General features: G+C 42.9%; 1 protein-coding gene across 10 annotated transcripts in view; it reads left to right on the top strand.

The window, feature by feature from the left end:
* Positions 1 to 25,246, top strand: part of LOC124591006 (oxidation resistance protein 1) — a 775,097-nt gene that overhangs the window by 423,268 nt on the left and 326,583 nt on the right. Inside the window, exon 1 of one of the 10 annotated variants that reach the window (XM_047131702.1) lies at positions 9,504 to 9,696. The exons of the other annotated variants lie outside the window; for them this stretch is intronic. Within the exon in view, the coding sequence (XP_046987658.1) occupies positions 9,591 to 9,696 (106 nt within the window). The 5' untranslated portion in view covers positions 9,504 to 9,590. Of the gene's footprint in view, positions 1 to 9,503; positions 9,697 to 25,246 lie in introns of those variants that run through there. 10 annotated transcript variants of the gene reach the window in all.

Below are 25,246 nucleotides of genomic sequence, written 5' to 3'. Positions count from 1 at the left end.
GTTACTAGGTATTAGCGTGGGCACCGCCCACACCATAATGCATCAACACTTGGACCTTCGAAAAATGTGTGCGCAGTGGGTTCCCCACCAACTGACCGCCGAACAGCGTAATACTTGAATGGCGTTGTCTTTGAGTCATTTGCAACGTTATCATGCGGAGGAATACGGCCTTCTGTCGCATATTGTCACAGGTGACGAAACATGGTGTCACCATTTTGAACCGGAAAGCAAGCGTCAGAGCAAGCAGTGGAAACATGCGACTTCACCAACTCCAAAGAAATCAAAGGCCGGACACACCCGTTCTGGTAAGGTCATCACGTTCTTTTTTTGACCACAAGCGCCCACTGCTTGTCGAGTTCCTGGAACGGGGAACCACCATCAACGCGCAGCGTTATCATGCCACTTAACAGAACCTTAGACGAGCCATCAAGTCGAAACGTCGGGGCATGTTGTCCAACGGCGTTATCCTCCTGTGTGATAATGCCCGCCCACACATGGGCAATTTCGGTGGGAAACGCTGGAACCTCCACCGTACAGTCCGGACCTTTCACCGTGTGACTTTCAATGTGTTTTGACTTCTAAAACAAGCTATTCGAGGGCATCGATTCGCAACGGACGACGAAGTGTGTGACTAGGTCCAGGCCTGGATCCGACAGCAGCCTACTAACTTCTTCAAGGACGGAATAGACGGGCTAGTGTCGCAATGGGATAAATGTGCCAACAGTTTTGACGACTATATTTGAGTATGTGTACTGTGTATAACTACATTTTTGAGTTAATAAAATCATTACCGATACTTTACACTAGTGATAGTGTTTCATTTGAATGCCCCTTATAATTCCTATGTAACTGAATTGACAACCTTTAAAAGGCATGTGAATTATCGTGTAATAGAAATTTAACGCATTCCTTTCGGTACTCATATAGATGACTTCACCCTGTACATTAGTCAGTTGCGACCTTACGCGCCTTGCAGATATCGCCTCTAAAACATTTTGCAATTGCGTTTGATCATCTGATGACTCCACGAGTTCGTAAGTCACAGCATCATCTACAAACAATTTAATAGAACTGCTCAGATTGTCTTTTAAATCGTTTATATAGATTAGGAACAGCAGAGGGCCTATAACATATTCCCATGGGGAACGATAGATATTTCTTCTGTTTTATTCAATGACTTTCCGTCAGTTACTGGGAATTGTGACATTTCGGATAGGAATACCCTGTAAACACGCAATTTGATTAGAAGTCGCTTTTGAGGAACGGTATGGAAATCCATAAATATGGAATCAATTTGAGATCTGGTATCGATAGCACTCCAGATCGCTTAAGGCGAATGAAGGGATGTTTCCCTGCGGGAAGACTCGAAAAGAAAATAGCCGGTCTCCTTTTCAATCCGAGCATGTATTCCGTATCTGATGACTGCATCGTCGATGGGACGTTAAACTCCAGTCTTTCTCTCTTCCGTTGTAACACAGAATTCCTGGCTGTCCATGTGTGCTAACCCTTCCGCAATGACAACAGCAAAGAGAGGTATACGCATCCAGGGATGGGGGTGAGAGTGCAGTCCCTGAAGAAGATCCGAGAGCAGTTGATGCCTGTGTGCTAGACCCGTTCGCTTTTGTATTCTTACCATCCAGTTTGCGCCTGCAGGAGGAACGGGGGAGGGATTTCTTAATTTTTCCAAATGGGTGAGCATCGGAAACGACTAGGCGGATTTCAAGGACGAACATTTCCCAAGCGAGACTGGTGTCTCCAACACTTCGCAGAGTAAGTTCAAGCCCGTACAGAAAACTGTAAGCAGGAGTAGGAAATGGCCAATGAGCACGCCTGCATTCTGCTCCTGATTCTGACTGGCAAAGAAAAGCCTTTATGTTAAATAATTTCGTGGACCGGTTTGGAGCTCGCGATATCGAGCAACTGGCTGTCAGCCGTCATGGGATTGAATCGAATCGGCAAGCCGTTAGTCCTCTGGCGCCGGAGTTAGTCTTTAAGTGCTCATCATGTCGGAAGCCTGGAGTGGAGTTTAACTGATCCTTAGGGATCTACAAAATTACCTCGCCAGTACGAAAAGCCTACAAAGTATACGAAAGTGCGTTCCCGAACGCAGGCCACGTATTCTGCTTAGGCGCTTTCCTGTTATTTACTTGAAGCGCTAAGCATTAATGAGTGTCAAAGCCTTCGGTAAGAGAAAAGGGTCAGAGCAGCGTTTGGAGTAATTAGCTGACTGGAGGTAGTGTTGGATAAAACTGACGGACAGGGCTGGCGTTAATTCATGCCAATAAATGTTAAATGTTTCCGTGCAAAAATGAGTTTGGTTCTTTTTGAGAGAGTTACTGCCTATTGACTGTGAACTTCTTCCTGTTTTCTTGTTATGGCAACTCTCAACGGCTGCTGCTAATAGCCCGCTAAAGGCACCGTATTGAACTACTAGCGGTGAACATGTTCCATTTCAGTTGTCGGACCTGTAAACCTTTCCAGAAAGTTGTTAGGGCAGCTACAGAGGTTTTAATTATTGAGTCTCGATCGGCTGGCGACCTGAGTTTCACGTGTGTTTCAGTGTAGAGCATTGACAAAGGTCCGTCAATACGCGTTTAAAGAGTAGATATATCTTCTAATCACGTCTTCCTTCGGAACATTATATTTTCTAGCACGTTCTGTCACAAAATCGGAGCAGGTATGCAGGAATTCTGTGGTGGTCAATGTTCGGTAGTATTTATGTTACCTGGCATACTACTTCCACCTTTTCTCACACTTACGTGAATGGAAAACTGTTTAAACTAGTTCTCGCAAGAGAACTGGGAACACGAAAGGGTGAAAAGGTAACTGCTTGATAAGTTTCCTACTTGTTATTTCTGCGATTTGTGCTCTGAAGAGAAAAATATTTATCGCAAATATGTAACATCCTACTGTACTGAATGGACTGACGTAAAAAAGTTCCCTTAGCCACTTATTTACTGTTTTCGGCTATATTTTTCAGCCCGTGCAGCGCTTCATTTGCCTTCTCAGGACGAGAAGATATACAGTCGTTCCACTTTGTGCTGTCTTGTGAAGTGACGTCGGCATATTCCACTGGCGCGCTTTCGTGGTGCGCGGGAGACAAACAAGAGATATTTTATAAAGCGCGGACTACAGGCTACAAAATTAAAACTTTGATTTCGCTGTAAGCATTGAGTGTTTCTTGCTGTTGGACCAACCTTGTGCTTTGGATAAGCCGTCCTGATCCATCACTTCAAACATTTGATTCCTTCCCGCGAAAGGAGACATTTCAAATCTACTGCGATTGCAGAGCACACCGCAGATTGTTAGATTGACATTCCGACCCAAGTATTTTCCCGGTAACAAAATAAAAGCTCGAAGTTTACTGAAATTTCGGAAGTGAAACTTCACACGGCTTCACGCGATGCCTACCGCGCCACTGTATTCATTTTAGTCCTGCTAAGACGTACAGTTGTATTCCACGAACTTCCAATTTTAATTATTAATAAAAGAATCAAAAAACAGAGCGGCGGTCGGTCGTTCACCAAATATAGTACCGTGTTTGCCAGGTAAAAATATTTGGGCATAGCTATGAAACACTACCTGTTTAGTTAAAAAAAATAAAACCCATACCTCTCACTCTTTGTTAGTAGAACAATAAATTTTGGCCAACATTTTTCCGTTGAATAAATATCACACAAGTCGATCAGAATATCAAAATGCAGCTGCCGCAACTTCATTTGGCTTAGAATATTTCTGTCACAAATGTCTTTAGTACGGCAATAAGTGTAGCAACAGAGGTCCCAGAGCAGACGAAACCAATGTTTGTTAGGACTGTGTGTACATAAAACACGAGTATCTTTGTTTGAAGGTGACGTTTCTTTTCAGTTGCATTTTACCAGTAAAAGATTCCCTCGGCCCCCCCCCCCCCCCCTCCTCATACTTTTTTTCCCGTCTCGAAACAGCGCTCTTTCATTGTATTTTTTGTTCTATATGGTCAGAAGTCTTTTACTTACATACTATTTGCCGATTATTGTGACTCGTTACAGGTAATCAAATAAGTAGGCTCATCCCAGACATTTTTTTCGGTTAAAGAAACTGACTTTGTCTTTGCTTCATGGACACCAGCCACACCCCCTGACTGCTTTTTCGTATCTGGCGTGGAGCCGTTGGCCGACGTCCCTTCGCCGTAATAAATTGAACTGCAAAATCAAGTACATTGTATTTAAACGGTTCAAGTGTTTGCTTCTATCTTAGTTATAAAGTTTTCGTTTGGTAAGCATTCAACAAACGCGACAGTAATCTCGCAAATATTCTGGCGCTTAGTCCGTGATGCAAAATGCACTGAACCCTTTCCGATATTCTTACGGCGGCGGCTTTTTCATACATCTTTAATCGCCGAGCGCCGAATACGAAACTGTGCTCTTCGGCAATATTTTCGTAGACAGTTCTTCATGCGGGTCGTCTACAAGAGACGTACAATCACGTTGTTAAGTAAGCCATCCATTACTATACTGTTAAAAAAAATGATGGCGTTGAATTCTTGCAAATCTTCTCCAACGTTGGACGGTTTCCGTTGACGATCGGCAATTGAAAACAAAGTATTTTCTAGAAGGCACAGCAGGCCAGCTGACTATTGTGAAGGGAGAACGACAGGACTACTTTTTAAAAAAAACGCATAAACAAAACTATTCAGGAGGTCATGCTGACACGTTAATTATGTCTCTACCAATACACTAATCCTCAGAGAAAACAAAACACCTTGAACGACTAGAGAGAGTTCTGTGCTGCCATAATCCTTCGCCAGCACAGGGATCGGCACTAGAAAACACTGTACAGCAAACGCTGAACTAAGCGCGCCTATGACAAGAGGGACCAAGATTCGTCCCCAGCCTACGCGCCGATAACGCCCCCTGGACAGCGAGTATGTAGGACACCGCCGCCGACCGAGCTGTCTCAATCTCAGTACCTCAGTACGTTCCATCTGGACTTTAGTCATTCCATATAGTTGTGATACGGACATCGACAAGATTCAAGAATTAGTACAGGTTATTTGATTACTATTGACCACAGAACTTCAGATTGGACAAAATTGATGTATCTAATTGGTTCCTGTAATAAAGTGTATTTTAACCACTTGTTCATTTTGTGTTGTAGTGAGAGGAAGTCAGCCACTCACATCATACCACCCTCTCCTCGTCCAGCTAGGAACCACTAAAACATTACAAGAGAACACAGCCACAACACGTTCATATTCACAGGACATGTACAATAGTATGTTCTGCAAAAATGATTACTATTTCAGCCACCTCAGTTCAGCTCGTGTACTGTTCCGTAGTAAGCACGGGTCTCATAACTTGTTCCATGCGTGATATCGACGCGTATAAGGCGCGAATGGCGTCCTGTCTTACAGGCATCCATGCTGCATTCATCTGGTTCCAAAGTTCATTTGTGGTGATTGGCACTGCGTCACAGCACTGCGCCGATCGTGTCACCAAATGCCACAAAATCCCGATTGGCAACAACTTTGGTGATCTGGCAGACGAGGATAAAAGTCTGACATCCTGTGACACCAAGGAGGCATGTGGTATTGCTGAAAAATGGCGTCTGGTTCAAATGGCTCTAAGCATTATGGGACTTAACGTCTGAGGTCATCAGTCCCTTAGACTTAGAACTACTTGTGCCTAACTAAGCTAAGGACATCACACACTTTCATGCCCGAGGCAGGATTCGAACCTGTGATCAAAGCAGCAGCGCGCTTCCGGACAGAAGCGCCTAGAACCGCTCGGCCACAACGGCCAGCAGTGGCGTCTGAGATGTTGTGCGTGCAGAAAGGGTATGCTACGGGTCGCAGCATATCATTGACGTAGGCCACACTGGTCATATTGCCATGGACATAAACCAGCTGTGATTTGTTGTTGTACACAATAGCACCCTCACACCATAAGGCCTTGAGCTAGTGCTGTATGTCTTGTGTGAATGCAGTCACTGTGATGCTGCTCGCGCTCTCTGCGACGAAGCAAAAGCGGCCATCATTCTCAGACAAACAGATCTTGCATTCGTCTGAAAATACTATCTGATGCCTTTCCTGTCCCCAGTGACGACGTTCCATACACCATTGCTGTCTAGCACGTTTCTGCACATTCGTCAAAGGTTGGCGGTGAAGTGGACGACGCACACACAAATAACCCATGCCGTAAAAAACGGCGACCGACTGTCACCCCTTACAAAGTACGATGTGTCAGTGTTCCACCGTTGCGCCAGAGCCGAGGGGGCGCAGATCTGTCGTGCAATGCTTTTCGAATGAAATGTCGACCTTCTCGGGGGATGGTCTGGGTGGTGCGACCTGACCCATCTCGTCGTGTTCTACGGCTTTCCGTGAACCGCTATGCGCACACACACGTTGCACTGTCCAAACACTTCATTCCACACGAGCAGCATCTTCCCTCATGGATGCATCACATTCTCTCGTGCCAATAATGCGCTCTCTTTCATACTCAATGATTTGACGGTACAGTTAGCACACGTATGCGAGGCATCCTTCACATCTGCTCAAGTCACACTGGTCCATTACCTTCGGTTTATAGCCACAACGAGAGCTGTAGGCACATTTTACCGGTACGTGGTGTTGCGCCGTGTTATCGGTATTGACGTTGAACCCGCGGGCCGACACGAATCAAATGCTAATCATTTTCGCTGAAGAGGTAAATGTGCATGTCCTGTGAATACGAACGTCCAGTCTGTAGCCGTTCAAGGCGTTCTGTTTTTTCTGAACATGAGTGTACCAACTGCACGCGAGAAAAATTCACTGGAATGGTGAGCCCTCTCATGTTGAAATTACGATCACGATCACTGAGGCATTCTAGTTTTTTTTTTTCACTTACAAATGCTAAGTGTGCATGTTTCTACATGCTTCAATGCCATTACGTTCGAGGTAAGTAAAATTGAATACATTCCTCTGTTACAATCAACTGGCACGTGCCTTGCACCACTGCAACTTTCTGGTAACTAAATGGAAGATAATAGTTCATAGCGACATCCTAACATTGTCATTTTCTAATGCGGAATCGACACGTTAATTTGAAGAAAAAAAAGTAAATCCTCATTTCTTTATCACTGCGTGACTTGGAGCGTCAATAGGAGATTACGTTAAAATCAGACTGAGGAGAAGTAAAATGCTTATTCGTATTACTGTTTAGAAATTTTTACTTGATTCTCCTAAATATAAGTGACAATATAACTGTGTAAGGAGCTAAGACGAGAGGGGAAGGGGTGGTGGTGAACGATTAACGAAGGAAAGAAACTGTCGCTTGCTTGTATCCTGTAGCCGTGGTTTACATGTCAAAGCATACATGCGGTAGGAACCGCGAAGGGGAGCGCCGCATCGGCAGCACAGGCAGAGTCATCACTCACCTCTTCCCCCCACCCCCAGCCCCCTGTCCATCACCCTCTCACCTCTTCCCCATCACCCTCGCGGCTCACAACATAACCGCGCAGGCCGTCGCTACCCTCCCAGGCATCTCCGCTCTCCCCAACCCAACTGGTTCCCTCCGCCGTATACGCTTCGGTGGACAGTAAGGACAGCAGCAAATTGCGGCATAAAAGCGAAGAAATCGGTAACGACTGTGAGCGCTCGCTCTGTGGTTTTCTTCCGAGCGCCTTACATGCCGCGTGGTGCTAAATTAGTCATTACTTTTAAAATTTGCTTTTTGGTGAAATATTTTTTAATTGCCTCATATTTGGTAGGTACTGAAATCGGAGAGAATTCTCTTAGGTACGAGTTCATGCTGTAGCATTTGCAGCTGTTCCAATTTTAGTGTCTGCTTCTTTTTAAATTCTGGATGGGTTGCTCTGTGCCGGTTATGTTTTTGTTCGTTAGACGATGCTGCCCCATCAACGGAACTGGAAAAGCGACTTTCATATTAAGATACAAGCTGTCTGCAGGCATGGTAGACAAATACACTGCGTAAATTACGAGTGCATCACGAGTATGTTGTGATGTATGTGAATACTGAAAATGTCAAGAAATGGATAGTGTGAAACATGTTAAAAGCGTAAACTGAAAGCATCAACGGACAAAATTTGTCTTCTTATTCAGTTACGCTTTGGGCACATGTTTTAGGGTTAGTCCATGGTGCATTATTAGTTTCTCTCTCTCTCTCTCTCTCTCTCTCTCTCTCTCTCTCTCTCTCTCTCTCTCTCTCTCTGTCTGTGTGTGTGTGTCACAGTATATAGAAACGAAAAATAGCTTTTTTTCAGATCCTTAAAAATAACAAAGATGCAAGTGATTCTTGTGCAGGTATGTGGAACAAACGCCATTTGCATACAATATGTCGATGGCCCCTTCGACCAAGTGTGTCAGAATCGTGTGTAAAAAAAAAAAAAAAAAGTGACTACCTCAAAACTGATATGGTAGGAATTAAAGGTCAGCATCAATTTGAGTTGAATACGCACTACTGAAACATAATCCAGACGATAAGAAATTCGCGTTAAAGGGGAAAGGAAATCTTAACTTCGTTTGACCGTAATGCATGTGCTTCTCTGATAGTGTAGGCTTGCTGCGAGGCGGTATTCGACCTACTCCCATTACGGCTGCCTGAAGATATTAAAACGTAGCAGCCTGTAATAAAAGAAACTACAGAGACAGGTGTAAAACGAGGGAACTTTTATCTCGACTCTTCTCACTCCAGTCCCTCAGACACTGAAGATTTTCATTTACGTTAGAAATGGAAAGCAACTGCAGCCAGTGACTATATTGCACGTTATTATTTATTTCATGACTACTACGGTCGAGTTGATTTCTCACCCAACAACAAGCCAATATAGCTTCTTTGAATTGTCGCAGTTTATTTAGTGATACGAACTGGAGAATGTCGAAAGTCTTCACCTGAATTAAATAGTTAAGTAGTAGGTTTGTTCTTTGTATACCAAAATATGCAACAATTTTTCTTCGTGGTAGGAAAATTGTGGCAATCGCTGAGCGTGATGAAGGCGTATTACAGTCCGTAAAGGGGTGCTGAATCTTCCTTCCCAGATAGAATTTCTTCTCCGTTCTAACTCATTTCTTCTTTCTCATTCTTAAAGGTTCATATTCTTCATTTTAGTATTCCTCTTCTTTTTAAGAATGCAAATGTTAAAAGGAGGAATGTGTACACGTGCTGTATTATGTAGCCGATCAGTCTTTTGCTTCATGCATGTCAGCAAGACATTATTCACAAAAAGTTCAAATTTCCGCCATATGCTGCCGTGTTTACACGTAGACAGTAGTACAGCAACCCCGCGCTGTGAACGAATTGCGTCTGGATTCCTTTGCAGGCTGCACAGATGTTTCCCAACACTTATCCCCCCACCTCGTCACCTGTCGCCCCGCCCCACTACTCACGCGCTATTGCCAATCCCGACCTAACTCCAGCTCAGAGTACGCTGCCTCCTCCAGTGGCACTACGCAAATTTACTACGTTGGCAGCACTGCCAGTCCAGACCTTCGTGTTATCGCTGGCGTTGCCGAGGCAGAACGCGAGGCGTGAGGTTATGGAGGTGTGTGTTCGTAACGTTTTCGCTAAGTTACAGTGTGCCACTTGAGGTTTTGGTGTTACCGATATAAAGCAACCATGGATTACGACTTTCCTATTGTGGTGGATGAATATGAACTGACCAATGCCGTGGATATTTACGAGAGGGAACTCAACGATTTCGTTGTGCTATACTACGTGTCAGGTAAACAAACATACAGCTAAGCAAAGAACTTTTCAGCACGGAGCGTTTCGGATAGATTTGCTCTGATTCGTTGAAAATTTATGTGTAAACATATACGATGTAACGTCATTATACAAAAGTTGAAAATGCATAATACTTTATAGTAGGTGTTTGTTGTAATGTTATTTTTCGGCGTATGCCGTGCCATTGCACACCGGAATTGTAGTTTAAATACGTTGTACCTCACATTGTTGTGCAGCCAGTATGTTGCAAACCATTCATGTTTCAAAATATTTTGTGTACTCAATCGCCACAGATCTGTGCTTGGTCAAACGAATTATATATATCTGCAGAAACCACTAAAGAATGCACAGAAATCATTAATGTAATAAGACTCGACTGCCGTATCTTGCATTTATATAAAAGCGTCCAGTATGCTTCTGCGATTGAAAATTCAGTGTTAATCTACTGTCATCATTTTCTCTAGTCACTCAGTTGCGAACCAAAAGGGCTCATTTTAAATGACCAATTACTTTATAGAATGCCTCATGTTTCGTTGTTGACAAGTGAGTGTGTAAGCATGCCTAAAGCAGTTTGAGGTTCCAAACCAATAACTTTGCATTCAAGCTGTTCGTGTGATTGCTGTCTTAACGGTTTTTTTTTTAAAAAAAACAGTAACAGCCACGTATTATATATTAGATTTCGACAAGAATGTATAGTTAGTCTCTACCACAAAACATTGCCCATTTTCTAAATATATTGTAAAAAAAAATCTATCCAAGTGGGACCTCTTAAAGGCTTGTTTTGGGTGGGCGTGGCTCCCGGCGTCTTAGTGGCTCGCCGTATCAGCTGTGTTTTGAGGTCGTAGCCACCTGCCAACTTCACTTTACGAAAGCGAGTCTTGCTTTGTGGCACACTGGAGCAGTCAGGCAGCAGCTGTAATTACTGCTGGGTGCAGCGTTGTCTTGTATGTGGCTGAAACACGTTTTGCTTGGTGACGACTCGCGTTGAGCTGGCAACGCGCCTCGAAATAGTTCTGGGAGAAAACTGAAAGTAACACAAACTTCCCGTTACGCAAGACTACAAGCATATTACCGTTACTACATGTGGTAGTGAAATGCCTTCTACAGATAGTTTTCTACCTATCACACAACTATTAAAATTACCAGTAAAATTAACATAAATTAAAATTGTTTCCAGATTACCTGTTGACCAAAGTATGCGTTTAGGATTTCCAAAGTAATCACGGAATGTTGGTAGTGTTACATGACAGCCCTGTTTGACTCATTTTTTTCTAAATTTGCAGTACATATTTTACTTTCGGGCAGAAAATCAGTAAATACCGAAGCAGTAAAGCGAGTAAGCATCAGATTTGTTTAACTCATTTCCTATCAAAGGTTTTTTTTTGGCATGAAGTCTCTTACAAAAAAAAAAAAAAACTGTTATATGCTGGTATGGAACAAGACGTAGGATCCCAAAATCACGTTATTTCTCCTGCGCAGGTTGTGTGTGTGTTTTGCCAGCAGTGTAACCAGCTTCCCGCTGATGCCAGCTATCGGTGGTGGGAACTGTCCCAGTGTGAGTGGAGGAAGCAGATTCGTAAATCTTCGACCAGCCCAAATTCCGGTAGAAGTTAGGTAATGGAAACCGCCCACTCCTTGCGTTTCTCGTAGTCTACATATTTTATATGTGCATAATACGCATCAAAATGATCTTATCAGATATCTAATAAAAGTTTTAAGTGTAAAGTAGGGTTTTAGTTTTATGATTGAAAGCGTGTTTAACTGTGGCGAGAACCTCAAAGTTGGCTATGCTACAGGTTACTGTGTTACCACAGTCTTTATTTGCCATTAACAATCGTGACTTCGCCAAATCAGGAGCAAATTATCACCTTTCAACGTAACCTAGACTTCGGGCTACGCTGTCACTTCAGTGAAGGTATCAAAGGGGGTCCAGTATAACTCTGTTGCCCAAATCCCTTGATTTTCGCACGTATATTGACGTATCGTAGTATAAATTTTTTAGCGGTAAATGCGTGCTATTTGTCTTTCGCAGTTTTTCGAATCTTCCAGAAATACGTGTGGGCCCACAAATCAACTTGTTTATTTTTTTCTTTATAAAGTGTGAACACATTCTGGTAAAATGTGCACGTTACGGTGGTTTCTAACGCAAGTTTGCTGAAGGGCGACGACTGTCTTCAGGTAAATAAACTGTACTGAATTACAGTTCTGGACCCAAGTTACTAATTATATGAAGTCACAGTAGGAAGCTCCATTTTTTTCTATCCGTGAGAACAGCAAAAGTTATGATCATAGGGTACTAAGGTATGAAGATGCCCTCACGAAACACAAGGGAATCTGTTGGCACGAAGGTTGTGCTGTACAGCAGCGTAATTCATTCCTTCTAAGAGTAGAGGTTTAAATACTTGGAAACGCGACATGGATTTAGTTGTATAAATATGAAAACGACAAAGTAGTCATCATAAGGCAGTCCTTAGGGTTATAATTTTAAATAAAAGTTAAAAACTGGAAAAAGTCCACAACCATCAAAATTAATTATTTGACAATTTTAAATATAAAATGAAAACATGTAAAACGCCCACAACAATCAAAATGAATTATTTGACGACGTTTAGAAACTGATTTTGCATTTTAATTGCTTTCACGTCTGTAAGAATCGTATATTTTACACGTATAGCCAAGAATAATCAATACTTACTAAATACACCAGTTAACTGTGGTTTTTACTCACTAGCGAAAAATCTCGTAGAGCAGTGAAAGAAAATACGTCGATAATACACTGGACAGAATTGACATTAGTCTCCCAGCTGTGAAATGTGAAAAAATCTTAAAAATGTACGAATTTGTACGAACGCGTCATGTATTTATTGATTACGGAGCCGTAGAACACGTGGTTTTGATTATTCGGTAGTAGTGCCATCGCAAGTGAAACAAATAACGGCATCGAAGATCGTTACTTCCACCAGTTGCCACGTCTGTGCAGAAGGATCTACAGCACCTAATACTTACCCAGAATCGAGAGTAATTTGTATGGGTCTGCGGCAGTGAGTGAAAGTAAGTACAGACGATGATGTCCAGACTAAAAATGGCCTTCAAATGTCCATCATGCAGGGCGTAGTTCCAGGCCCAGTACAAATCCTAGGAAATCGTTCAACAAGTGGATCACAAATTGCGATACGATAAACGATTGATGATTCGTGCCCTGTGTAATGAATTTCGTCTCGTTAGACGCACAGCCGTTGAAGTGGGTGCTGAAGATGCTTACCGAACAACGGGGAGAGCTAAGGACGAGCGTTTTTGGGCCGCTATGGGACGGAGAAACTTTTTTTGCCCGTGTTAGTGTAACCCGCGACATGTGGAACAAAAAAAAAAAAAAAAATTCCATGCCCTAGTGCCATTCAGATTTGTCCAAATCAAAAACATTCAAGTAATTTCATTACTGTAGCCGAAAATTATGACTCCCTTTTACTGGGACGGAAAGGACGTTTGTTGGTTGATGTCATGGAATTTGATTTAAAAAAAATCACATTTGCTGTTGACTGCGAAGCGTCTGACTTGCCATCAAACATTTACAGCACAGGAAATGGTCATCCGGGACATCCTCATCCACAACGCGTGTGACCTCACCGGTGCATGTGAGATTTAGCCGAACTTCGCCGATCCACAAAACAGTCTCTAACTCGTGTACAGCGACTGCTGCCTTTCTTTGCACATCAAACAGTTATCTGAAGATGACGGGGAATTAAAGACTTCAGTTGCGAACTCGTTTAATTTCCAGGCGATGAAATTTATGGACAGGAGTGTAGACAATCTTCCTTTCCTCGCACCATCCGCCAATTGAACGCAAAAAAATAATAATAATTCTTGTAAACCGTGCACCTTTTACCGTCAACCGTAGGCTGGAAGCAGAGAATAAATATAAGCGGTAAAGTGGTTAAAACGACATTCATTCGAGAAGAGCATAGTTGCATCTTATTTCCTTTGTCTCTGTTCATTTTGCTGTGTTCCGTTTATGGGAGAAGTGGGATTGGTAGACCACTTCTAAATAAAGGTTTTCATAGGCTAAGTGATATTATCTTTTAGTGGGCAGAAAACCCTGCTAAACACATAACCGTAGCTAGGTGAGCGTAATCCTCGATTAGAATTTCCGATATTAGTAGGCCATGGATGAAGCGCGAAATCTGCAACGCAGAAAAGTGAAACCGGTGCAACTATAGATCAAAAGTTAAAATGTCACACACGGAAGATAATCGTGAATCAGATATGAGACGATAAAAAAATCGATGTATCAGATTACATATTGCCATGTGATTCGTTGACGTACATTCACAGTGGTACGAGCGCATGATCCAGGTGACTAATCTACCATCAGCCCAGCTATCTAGAAACTCCGTATCATTATCCTGGATACTCTGTGATTCAAGTAAACTGAGTAACTTACTAATGAATGAGTCGGCAATCATTGTAAGCTATGATTTTATATGTTGAGCTATCTAGACCGGTTTATTCCCAAAAATAAACGAATTACTATCACGGGATTTTTGTCAAAAGATCGTGACTTTCTTAAAGTTTGTTTTCAAAATTCAAGTACGTGGGAGCTGTTTAATAACAACGTGGGAAAATCCGTCAGTATCACGCACTGTACGAGAGATTCTTTACGTCTACCGCAGTTCAAACCACCCCAGGCAATAATGTAGTTCTTCCAAACATTTCAAGGTAGAAAACTTTTTGATCCTTTAGTGCGGGTCCTTGAAAACCTTTTTCTGCCGCAGATTTCAATTTGCCTAGTGTTTCCTTTGTGATTCACTTGGTGTGTTGTGTATTCATCTCTAATAGGACTGTGCCTGGTAAAGCACTGTGGTATTCAGACCAGTAACAGATTAACCGCTCCCTTGCTTTCCGAAAGACAAAATGCTTTATTAATTTACTGTGAGCAGCAAGATTTAATAAATACTCCTAATATGCGTCGCTTTAATTTCAGTTTAATCATTCAGTTTGTATTACCGACAGTTTAAAGTGAGATCATTAGGTTACATTAATTCGTCTAGTGAGGTGCTCTGATCTATTTCTGCGTCACAATTACTGTGAAGATTAACTCCGACATTTCTGTAGGGTGCCGCCTTGTAAGCTTTGACGGAAGACCTTTTTTTTCTTTTTCTTCTGCTGTGTCAAAGAACTTAATGCATAGCCTAAGTACTGTATAGATGCCTCAAAGTAGGGCAGATTTCCTCGAGGAAGTGTCACGAACGGTGCTGTTAACGTCGCATAAATCACTTTGTATATAGTACGTAGCGTTTAGTGGCAAACAGTAAGCAATAATTGTCAAATATCTAAGGACAGAACAAAATAGACAGGTGTAAAGACAATTTCCGGAGTACTTCAAGGAGGTGTGATAGGACAGTTATTGTTTAAAATGTACCTATTTAAATGTTTTAAAGCATCGGGTGCTCTTCAAAACCGCTCGCAGATGGTGGTATTCTCTGTAACACAGTAGCAACGCCAGTAGACATAGATTTACAGAATGACCTGCAATGGACTGATCATTGGTGTAGGCTGTGGTAGTTTACTCTAAATGTAAATTAATGTAATGTATTGCGCTTACATAGGAAAAGAAATGCACTCTGTATAACTACACTGTTGACAAATTGCTGGTAACAGTATCTTCGTAAAGTACTTACTAGTAACTATCCAGATCGACCTAAGTGAAATGACCACATAGAATAAATTGTAGGAAAAGCGGATGCCAGACTAAGATTCATAGGAAGAATATTAAGGAAATGTAACTCATTTACGAAGGAAGTGGCTTAAAAAGCCCTTGTTCGACAGATACTTGAGTATTGTTCATCAATATTGGAGGTGATAACACTATGGCATGCTGTCAGTTCTACCCGCCCGGCATTCACAAATGCCATACGTATTTCAGTAGTTGGATAATGGGTGCACCCTTGCCGCATCCATCTAGGATGGGTTCCGCAATGCAGACGTGGGTGTAGGTAGACATGTCCTTCAGAGTTTGTTGTCGGGCCGGTACTACGAAGGCACGAGGTAAGGCCGCGGTGCGGTTCCACGCGCGGGTGGCCCGGCACCTGCCTCGTTAAGGACGCTCTCACAGTCACGCGACGCTGACGCCCCGCCTGCATGTTCTCGTGAGTGGGGCTGTCCCAGCACTGCCAACTGCGACCTCTACCTGCAAAAATTTCTCTGCTCGATAAACCCTAGTATGGACCGCCAGTTGTGTGAATTAAGAGTTCTCAGGTGACAAGGTACCACCGCGTACACGTGCAGTGAGTTGCGCATTATCGTGATTACTAATATGTGAGACGTTCATGCAGATCTGCTCAGAAACAGTTTTGCTGGCGGACTTCGGTAAATCCACTGCACTAACAATGAGTCTAATTTCACAAGGGTTAAGCTTAACTAATTCAGTCTCAATTATATTAGTCGTATATAAACTTAATGATCTTCGGCACCCAGATATCTGACTACTTTCAGAAAGATTGAAATATCCAAACACTGGAGAGAAACACCTACAATGCTAACAGTTCATATACCACCCCCAGCTGGCTCCTGACAGCTTCTACCGATAGTCACAAAAACATCAGTCAGTAGGGAGAGAATCCCCCAAAAAACACACACAATTCCTTCGCTTCAATTAAATCTTGCCAATTCAGTCTTTGTTCACGTGCCACGTTCCAAGCTAGTGGAGGCACAAACGGAGCAAGTACGATTCTTATATTGCGGGTTGCATACTTTACAAATCAAGGCGCCGCAGTTGTCAGGATACAGCAAGATGGGTAGCACTTCGGAAAGTATGTTTGACATTTCTAACCGGTATAATGACATATATCGACTTAAAACTTAACTACTGCCGGTATTATCCGAAGTAGTTGGCTACAAATTTTCGTCTGCATGGCTCTTCTTTTGTAAATGTCCCTTCTACTACCTTAGTACTATAGTTAACGAGTTCAAATGTAGTTGCTTGCACACATTTGCGCGATTTTAGTGGACGGTCATTTTTCTACCGTGCGGCTGTGCCTTACGATAAAAATCGGTCCAGCATTATTGCAGTTATTTCACAACTTTCACAAAAAATGTCACTATGGTTTTCTGTAGATTTCTTGGGAAGCGATTCGGAATAGTGATCACATATTTTATTTACAAACTGACAAATAACTTGTTTCTAAGAGATGAAAATTTCCATGAGTAATACTGGTTTTCTTTTCTTCTCAAAATGCTGCAGAACTGTGCAAATTGTGTACAGAGAATTCTAGAACCAAAACATATCTATCAAGAGCACTGAAAAAATATATACATTTCTCGAAAGTCTGTTGCCAACTTCGCCAAAGCGAAAAAAGTGGTCCAACTAAAACATTCATATTTCTTTACGTACTACACGAATATGTAATAAAAATGGGGGTTACTATTTAAAAAAAAAACGCAGTTGATATCCGTTTGACCTATGGCAGCGCCATCTAGCGGGCCAACCGTAGCGCCACCTGGTTTCACCCTTCAAGCTAGACAAGTTTCGTTCTTTATAGTTTTTTCGTTTGATGCTTATTTCGTGAGATATTTGGCCCGGTCACGATCAGTGGACCGCCCTGTGTAATTAAGACTGTGCTCCGTAAGAGGAAGAGTGATTTCTGGAAGAAGTTCGTGCTACAGTTCACACCTTACACGTAAAACTACAAATTTCGTCCAGTGCAAACAAATTGGTTGTGTTCTTCTTTATTCCACCTGCACCATGAAAAAAAATAATTGTTCCATCAAACGAAAAAGGGGCTACAGAGCAACGTCACTGTTAACTCCCCAGCAACGAGTACAGTCGCTTTTTGTGTGTTGTTCTAGTCGTGGCAGCGTGCGTTTATGGGCCAATAACACCAAAATCCTCGATTTCGCTAGCCCCAACCTGCTCCACAACATCCAGTCCTTTGGGCCAATTAGCCTCGGGAACAGAATTCGGACATATCCATTGACAATTTTCTGCAGTCGCTACTAGTACGTGGTGTGAGGTATTGGGCTATTTTCTGCCAGGACTTCGAAAAGTTTCTTTCCAGTAGGTGTCGGGAAACACAAGTCACCGAGGCAAATCCGAAGTCCTTAAGCCAGCCTTTATAGTCGCCGAACCCAACCCATTTAGAAGAATAATGGAAAGACCAACCCATCATTCAAAAGTTGAAAACATTCTGATATTACACCGCCGCTCTAGCACTGACCACATCGAACAGGACGAGCCCACAGGCGCTGCCAGGAAATACGTTACACATGAGAAAAGAAAATAGAAAATTCGGTAACGTACATGTTGTTTTTTACGGTATCATTTTAAATGACGTCCAGGAGAAGAAATTGGTGTGTCGCTGAAAAATGCGATGGAAATGTGCTTTAAAGATACCTAATTACTGTAAGGGGGCGGAATGCAGCTTCGGGAAAGGGGGTACGACACGTTGGCGACTGGATTCAGATTTCCTTTCCAAGGAGGAAAAATACCGAACGAGATATACACTACCGTGAAATCGATGTTCTCCAAGGACGCTGAGCTGTACGAGGAAATAACTCCGTGGAAGCCTCATGCGTAGCTTTGGTCGCACAGATTGAAATTAACAGGACGGTAAAGAAAGAGCGTGAAAAAGCGATCTTCGTTTCGAAAGATGCAAGCTATAGAAGCTAGTTTACACTTTACCTTTGAAATGATTATTGATTTTTAAATGAGACGTGCAGCTACATACGAGGGCCTGCTGAAAAGTAGTGCTTCTGAATTGGTTATGTGAAAACTGTCAAGGCTTTTTAAATAAAACAAACCTTACTAACATTCTATATTTCTACTCTTCGTGTTTACCTGTTTATTTCTCAATAAAGTCACCCTGCCGGTACGCGCATTTCTCCCAACGAGAGACATTTGTTGATACCATCACTACAGAATGTTAGACTTCGTTGACGGAGCCACAGCCTCACCTCTGCTTGCATCATTTCATCACTATCGAAGTGAAGTCCTCGTAGGTTTTCTGTAAGTTCCTATAATAGGATAAAATCGGATTGGGCCAATTCGTAACTATATGGAGGATGAGCGATGACAATGAACCCAAGGCGTCGGTTTGTTGCAGATGCCGTAGAGCTCGTGTGTTGTCTAGCATTGTCATGTTGAAGAAGAGGGTGCTCCATGTGTGGACGAACTGTTCGAATTCGGGAAACTGCTATAGCTCACAAATATTGTCTTAGACCATTTATGCGCGGAGACTGACTGCGAGAAACTGTACTGGCAGCATTTATAGAACGCAATATTTAATAAACGTGCAAGTACAATTGCATTACATAACTTCAGTGTAATCAACCTTTTGCAAACTGCCAGGAAGCCTTTGGGGACTGTTGGCAAGGCGGTATCTGTTGGTGACAGTGACATAGTGCTCTACTGCACGGCCTACAGATGCTACATCAGGATGCAGATGTCACTCCAGAAATAGGCAATAGTTGTCATTTTTAATGACCTGCCCCTCGGACACAGCGTAAGAACAGCACACTCTTAGTCATACGCCACTGTCGGCATAAGCTTCACCCGAGTAGGTTCCTGCTGCAGTTTCTGTGGGCGTGCCTAAGCTAGGTGATGTCGTTCATTCGAATGACGCTTTAATTCAGGTTCATAGGATCGTGCCCCCATCTCATCAGTGGCGACGATACGCTGCAGAAATGTCTCTTTCGTTGCGGTATCCATGCAGGTGAAGCCAGTCATTGCATACCGGTGTCATTTCTGTACGTCGGTGAGTCGATGTGAAACCCAACGGGACGCAATTTTCCTCGTGTTAAGACATCCTGTCCATATCTACCAAGGCGTTCGATGACTTACAGAGACCAACCTCAACGATAATTCCTTGACAGTCCATCGATGGTGAACAAAAATAAGTCGACTTACGATGTCAATCTGATCATGAGGAATGGGCGGATAATCTGTGCGATGGAAATCCGCAGTCTCACTCCGACTCGCACGGAACACCTTGACCCAACAGGCAGTCGTCGTACAGTGTAATACATTCTCGCCGCAGGCTTCACGTAATCCTCGATAACATTATGATGCATTCTTGTCACAGGCAACATCGATTTTAATCCGCTAACGTTAATTATCTTTAGAGCGGTGAAATGGACACTCTTCACGTCAACGCCACACGAGACTCCCAATGGAAAACACATCCCGTCGGGCGAAAATAGGGGCGAGAGCAACGTCACTGTTCTGTTCGTACTACCAAAAGGTGCACCACTAGTGTGTTATTTTGGTCATGACAACTTGCATTTATGGACCAATAGCAAGTTCCGTAGCTTACAATTGATTTCTGTAACTTTTTGGAATCCGCTGTAAATTTATTTGAATAATTAACCAGTTAGGGAATACATTTCATCCTACGGCCCTGTTTGCTCCACAGGTGCAAGTGTGTGTGACAACGTAACTGTTATACGTTCACTGAATAGAGGTTAAATATTGAAATAATTTATAGCAGTGCTTCAGACAGATCTATACATATACTTATATACAAACGTGCTTCTATAGTCATAAGCAGTGTGTTTCAAAGCCTTTAAATTGGATTTCCTGGTCACATTATGGGAAACAGATATTTTTCAGAACCGAAATGTTCACTAACGCGCCCCGACGTCGCTAGGCGTATTTTTTTTATGTGATGACGTGGCTGAGTTTACGCACACTACTACCTGCATGTGCAGTGTGTGTTGCCTATAATTAAGTCATCTGCTCCGCGTGAAATGGTGTAGGTCGAATAAAATTGAAGTTCCCGATTCGTTTCTAAAATATCGTTTTTCACTTAGAAACGTTCGCTGCTAATATTTTGTTCGAAATCAGTAAATGAATCAGTGCATCACACCTGGTTATAAAGACCCTCTTACAAGTTAGTTGAGTGAAATCACATAGACCCATTTTGTCTCTAACAAAATATGTTCAGAGAGAGAATATATGTATAAACAGAACAATATTCGCTGTTAACTTACCAGTCATTGTATAGGTATATAGTGATCGTCATGCCCAACGGATGCATAAGAAGTAGGTTGCGCGTCCTGGGTATTACTTCTGAACGCGTGTGTTCGCTCTCTTTTCTCAGCCAGTATTGTCCAGTTGGACCTGACAACAGAGTCGAGTTTTTAGTTAAATGCGACGCACCGGAGACGGGCCAGTTTAAAGCGGTTATACACAGCTCATTCCTGATTTCTCTAAGTCCTCGATTCCTGTGTGTTGTGTGTCTTGAACAGCGTCAGTAGTGCCACATAGTGGCACATTTATTGTCGTTGTAGCATATTTGTGAAGGGTAAAATACTATTTACTTGGTAACACAGGCTAATGCAGCGGTGCCCAAAGCAGATGTAGGTGGACGAATTCTGGTGGGTGACGAAATTTTTTTCAACAGAATTTGTCAAGCAAATGGAGGAGAGAGGTAGTGTCGTCTAATTTCAGATGCCTAGATTTATTCTCTGTCCCAAACTTCACAGCAAGGCCTCGCGGAATGTTGGCAGTAGTTGAACAGTTATCAGCAGGAGTGGCTGCTCAGAGGAAGTAAGTACTGTTGCCAAGGACGTGAACCAACAGAAATTATCATTGAGTGAATGTAGGATCTGATTTAGCATTAGCTGTCTCCTTTTTCTTCCCCTTCCATCAGGCCGCGACAAGGTGCATTGCTCAAGAAGCCACATTCTTTCGTAGACTATTTCGACCTTCATGTGAAAGCATTAAAATGAGCACTTTCCAGGTAAATGCTAGTTTTTAACATTGATATTTTCATCAAGAAATCAATTTGTACGTTTGAAATTGCACATCATCTCTGTTCCTATCGACTGGTAAGGAAACTTGAAACTGCCGGAACGTAAACTATTGACATTCAACTCTGAGAGATTTCGGTAGTCATTGTAGCGTGTTTTGTTGTTCTGCAGTTCAGTTCGTGGAATATATTCTTTTGATAAGACAAAAACGGAATTGTTGCTGATGCTCAGATTTTTTCAGTTCTGTTACTGTAACTGTTATTTCCGTTCTCTCTCGATAAGTCAGTCTCACACCTATCGAATGTAACTGTCATTTACATTAAACAGTCCCAAGTATTAAATTTAGGCGGTGCCAGAGCCCGAAACGTCTAGATCAATCTAGAAGCGTAAACGGAAATTCGTGAGACGTGCACGTAAGATAAGGACCCGAGATAATTTCTAAGACTTTCCCGGCGATTTGTTGTCATCTCGTAGAGTCGGGTGTACTGCCGGTGGTCTGCGCCTTCCCAACACGATATTTCGACGTCGTAACTCGGCGTCTTCATCAGGTGTCCCTGAGACTGGTTGACGAGCTGACCTCGTCCCATATTTATGCTTGGGCGGTGTGAGGTGCTCCCTATGCCGTCCGCGCCCGTTGTGGCCATTTCTAGCAGTGGTATCAATCTCTAGCGCACGTAACAGTTGCGGGGATTGTTCTCAGTTAAATCGTCTCTCAGATTAAATTTCTAACTAGCAACCTTTCGTGCACTGCCAAGCAGATCACGAAGCAGACAGATAACTTAATCGTCGCAACCTCATGCAGTTTAAAAAGTATCCTATATCGTAGCTTCATTGTATTCCCGGAGATTTCTTTTACCGTCTGTGCTGTGCATTGAGGTGACTTACTTTTGTTCGCTCAAAACAACACACACTGGAATAATTATATTGCAAATATTAGTCTACTAGAAATGAATAGCTAAATTCGCTACGGTTTTGTAATGAACACCGCCATAAAAGACAGTTCATTCTCTCTCTCTCTCTCTCTCTCTCTCTCTCTCTCTCTCTCTCTCTCTCTCTCTCTCTCATATGCTAAAATGCCTCTTTTCATATTTACTGTATTTTCTTTCAAGGCCACGATTGAAACACTGGGGGATGTTACGATAGAGAGCTGTTCCCTTTTTAGCAACTCCTGAGCAAACATACGCTTGTCCGAAATCTTTGTTTTAACTTTCATCACTTTCATTCGATATGCGATGGGAGTGCACTAAAATAGCATAACTTTCATTCCCTTTTGTCGTTGGTAAACGAAGGTAGCCATATCTACTATTGTAATTAGCCTAACGCCGCTTTTAAACACCATGTTCACAGTGGCATTTTAAACCAGCTATTTACAATCTAGGTCAAGTTTTCCATGTCAAGAACAAGGCAACGTCGGCCACAGAGATGGTATTCCAAGAAAATGTATAAGTGTTTTTTGTCTGGTACGATATTTTAGCATGATTCTCATTTCGCTACATGAGCAACTCACGTAGCACAGTTTCAAAAGATCTAAGAATCACTCGTGTTAAACAGTAACAGTCTCTGGGCAAACTGCAATTAGATTATTTTCGTAGTTAGGCTGCTGGCACAGTCACAAATGCATCTGCGTTCTTGTCAGCTCACTGGATCACCTCCGTGCTGTAGTGTTTAGCGTTCTTGATTCTGACGCGGATGTATGTAGTTCATTGCCAGAGACCAGCGATTCTTTCTGTGGCAGGAAGATCTGGAATGATGTCCATTCAACATAGTCAGGCCAACGGAGAAGCTGTTGTTTAGTTAAAAGCAGCATGAAAAACTATTTGTATTAGTAATCATCGTGACTCACATGCAAAGCGCCAAAGTTGAAGAGGTGGTAATCGAAGGGGTAAGCGCATTGACATTTATTGACCGGCTGCAGAGTTGCACTTAGTGCCTCACGAATCCAACTACTGCAAAACAATGTTCGTTTAAACAGGCAGTCGACGGATAGCTGAAGTGAAGGTTCCAGGCGACTGCGGCACTTGGTGACGTCACTTCCCGGCAAGGCTGTCTCAGGCGAGCGCGTTTTGCCGTAAGAGTACTCCTCCACAGCAGTAGGCGTCAGCTAGATGTTCTTGTTAAACGAGATCTCGCTACCAGGCGACTGTCAAGAGCTATGCTATTCCTAGAAAGTCCCTGTGAAGGCCGGTTCATGAGGATCAAAGTTTAGTTTAGAAGGTGCGATTCACACACATTGTTATAGCTAGTACCTGTTGTTCAGAATAACTACTGAACAGTCCGCTGAATTGACTAGGATTAAAATAGTGAGGCGGGGATTGTTTCGAAAAGCTGAATTATGTGCGCAGGTCTCCGGCTACGCACTACTGATAATTCAACATAGACCAGTCGCATAACTTCAAGCATGGTTCAAAATGGCTCTGAGCACTACGGGACTTAACATCTGAGGTCATCAGTCCCCTAGAACTTAGAACTACTTAAAATTAACTAACCTAAGGACATCACACACATCCATGCTCGAGGCAGGATTCGAACCTGCGACCGTAGCGGTCGCGCGGTCCCAGACTGAAGCGCCTAGAACCGCTTGGCCACACCGGCCGGCACTTCAAGAATGAACTGTCCCTTTTTCCATTAAAAGTGGATCTGGATTTCTTTTACGTTCATTCTGAAGTTAGTTGGATTATTGTTCCCGTAGTCTTGGGTCATTGTTCAGATAGCTAAACCGACGCCCTGTTTATTCGAAAGATACCCGGTGGGCACCAGGTTTGGCCCGGAAACAGAAGACTCCAGTAAGTCAACCTGGTCTTGGAGTCAAGGAATTCCTTTGCCATGCATACGGAAAGGATCAGACTGTCACCTCAGTTGTGCGAAACAGGCTAGTGCATAAAACGTGTTCGCCCGGCTTGACCAAATAAAAAACTGAAGATCATAACACTACAGTCACGAAATATGACTGTCGCATAACACTATGACTGTCGGCATAACAACGATAAATTAATGCAAATTATGTCACTTCCGTCACGATCCACTGTAGGTTAAAAACAGACATTGTCTCCGAAATTCACTCCAGGAACTGGAAAGTCTTACGTCCGTGTACGTCAGAAATAAATAAACTGTTCAAGAACTAAAACATAAGTCTCTTCATCATGACTCTCCTCCAATGGAACGTTCGCGGCCTTAGGTCCCACAAAGAGGATTTACGGCTGCTTCTAGCGTCGCAGCGTCCCCTTGTACTCTACCTGCAGGAAACGAAATTGCGCCCTCACGACTGCTTGGAGCTTTTACATTTTTTTTCCGATTTGTTTTGACCTTCCCCTGATGTCGGCATTCCCTCTCATGGGGGCGTCATGCTGCTCATAGAGGATGACATTCACAGTCAACCCATCTCGCTGACTACCAATCATCAAGCTGTGGCAGTTCGCCTTTTCTTCCCCCAACTTACTTTTTTTCCTCTGTACCATTTATGTCCCTGCATCATTCGCTTTCACCAGGGCAGATTTCCTTCAACTTAGTGGGCAGCTGCTTCCCACATTTTTACTACTCGGAGACTTTAATGCGCATCATCTCCTTTGGGGTTCTCCCAGGACCTGTCGGAGAGGTGCCCTCTTGGCTGACCTTCTCAACCAACTTAACCTCCTCTGCCTTAACACTGGAGAACCCACTTTCCTTTCCGACTCCTCGTACACCTATTCCCATTTGGGCCTATCCTTCTGCACTGCCCAGCTTGCCCATCGTCTTGAGTGGTCTGTTCCTTCTGATACCTACTCGAGTGACTATTCCCCGTTTGCTATCAGTTTGCTGACTCTTACCCC

The sequence above is a fragment of the Schistocerca americana genome, chromosome 2, assembly GCF_021461395.2.
Source record: "Schistocerca americana isolate TAMUIC-IGC-003095 chromosome 2, iqSchAmer2.1, whole genome shotgun sequence".
NCBI classification, from domain to species: domain Eukaryota; kingdom Metazoa; phylum Arthropoda; class Insecta; order Orthoptera; family Acrididae; genus Schistocerca; species Schistocerca americana.
This window is presented reverse-complemented; position numbering and strand designations above follow the sequence as displayed.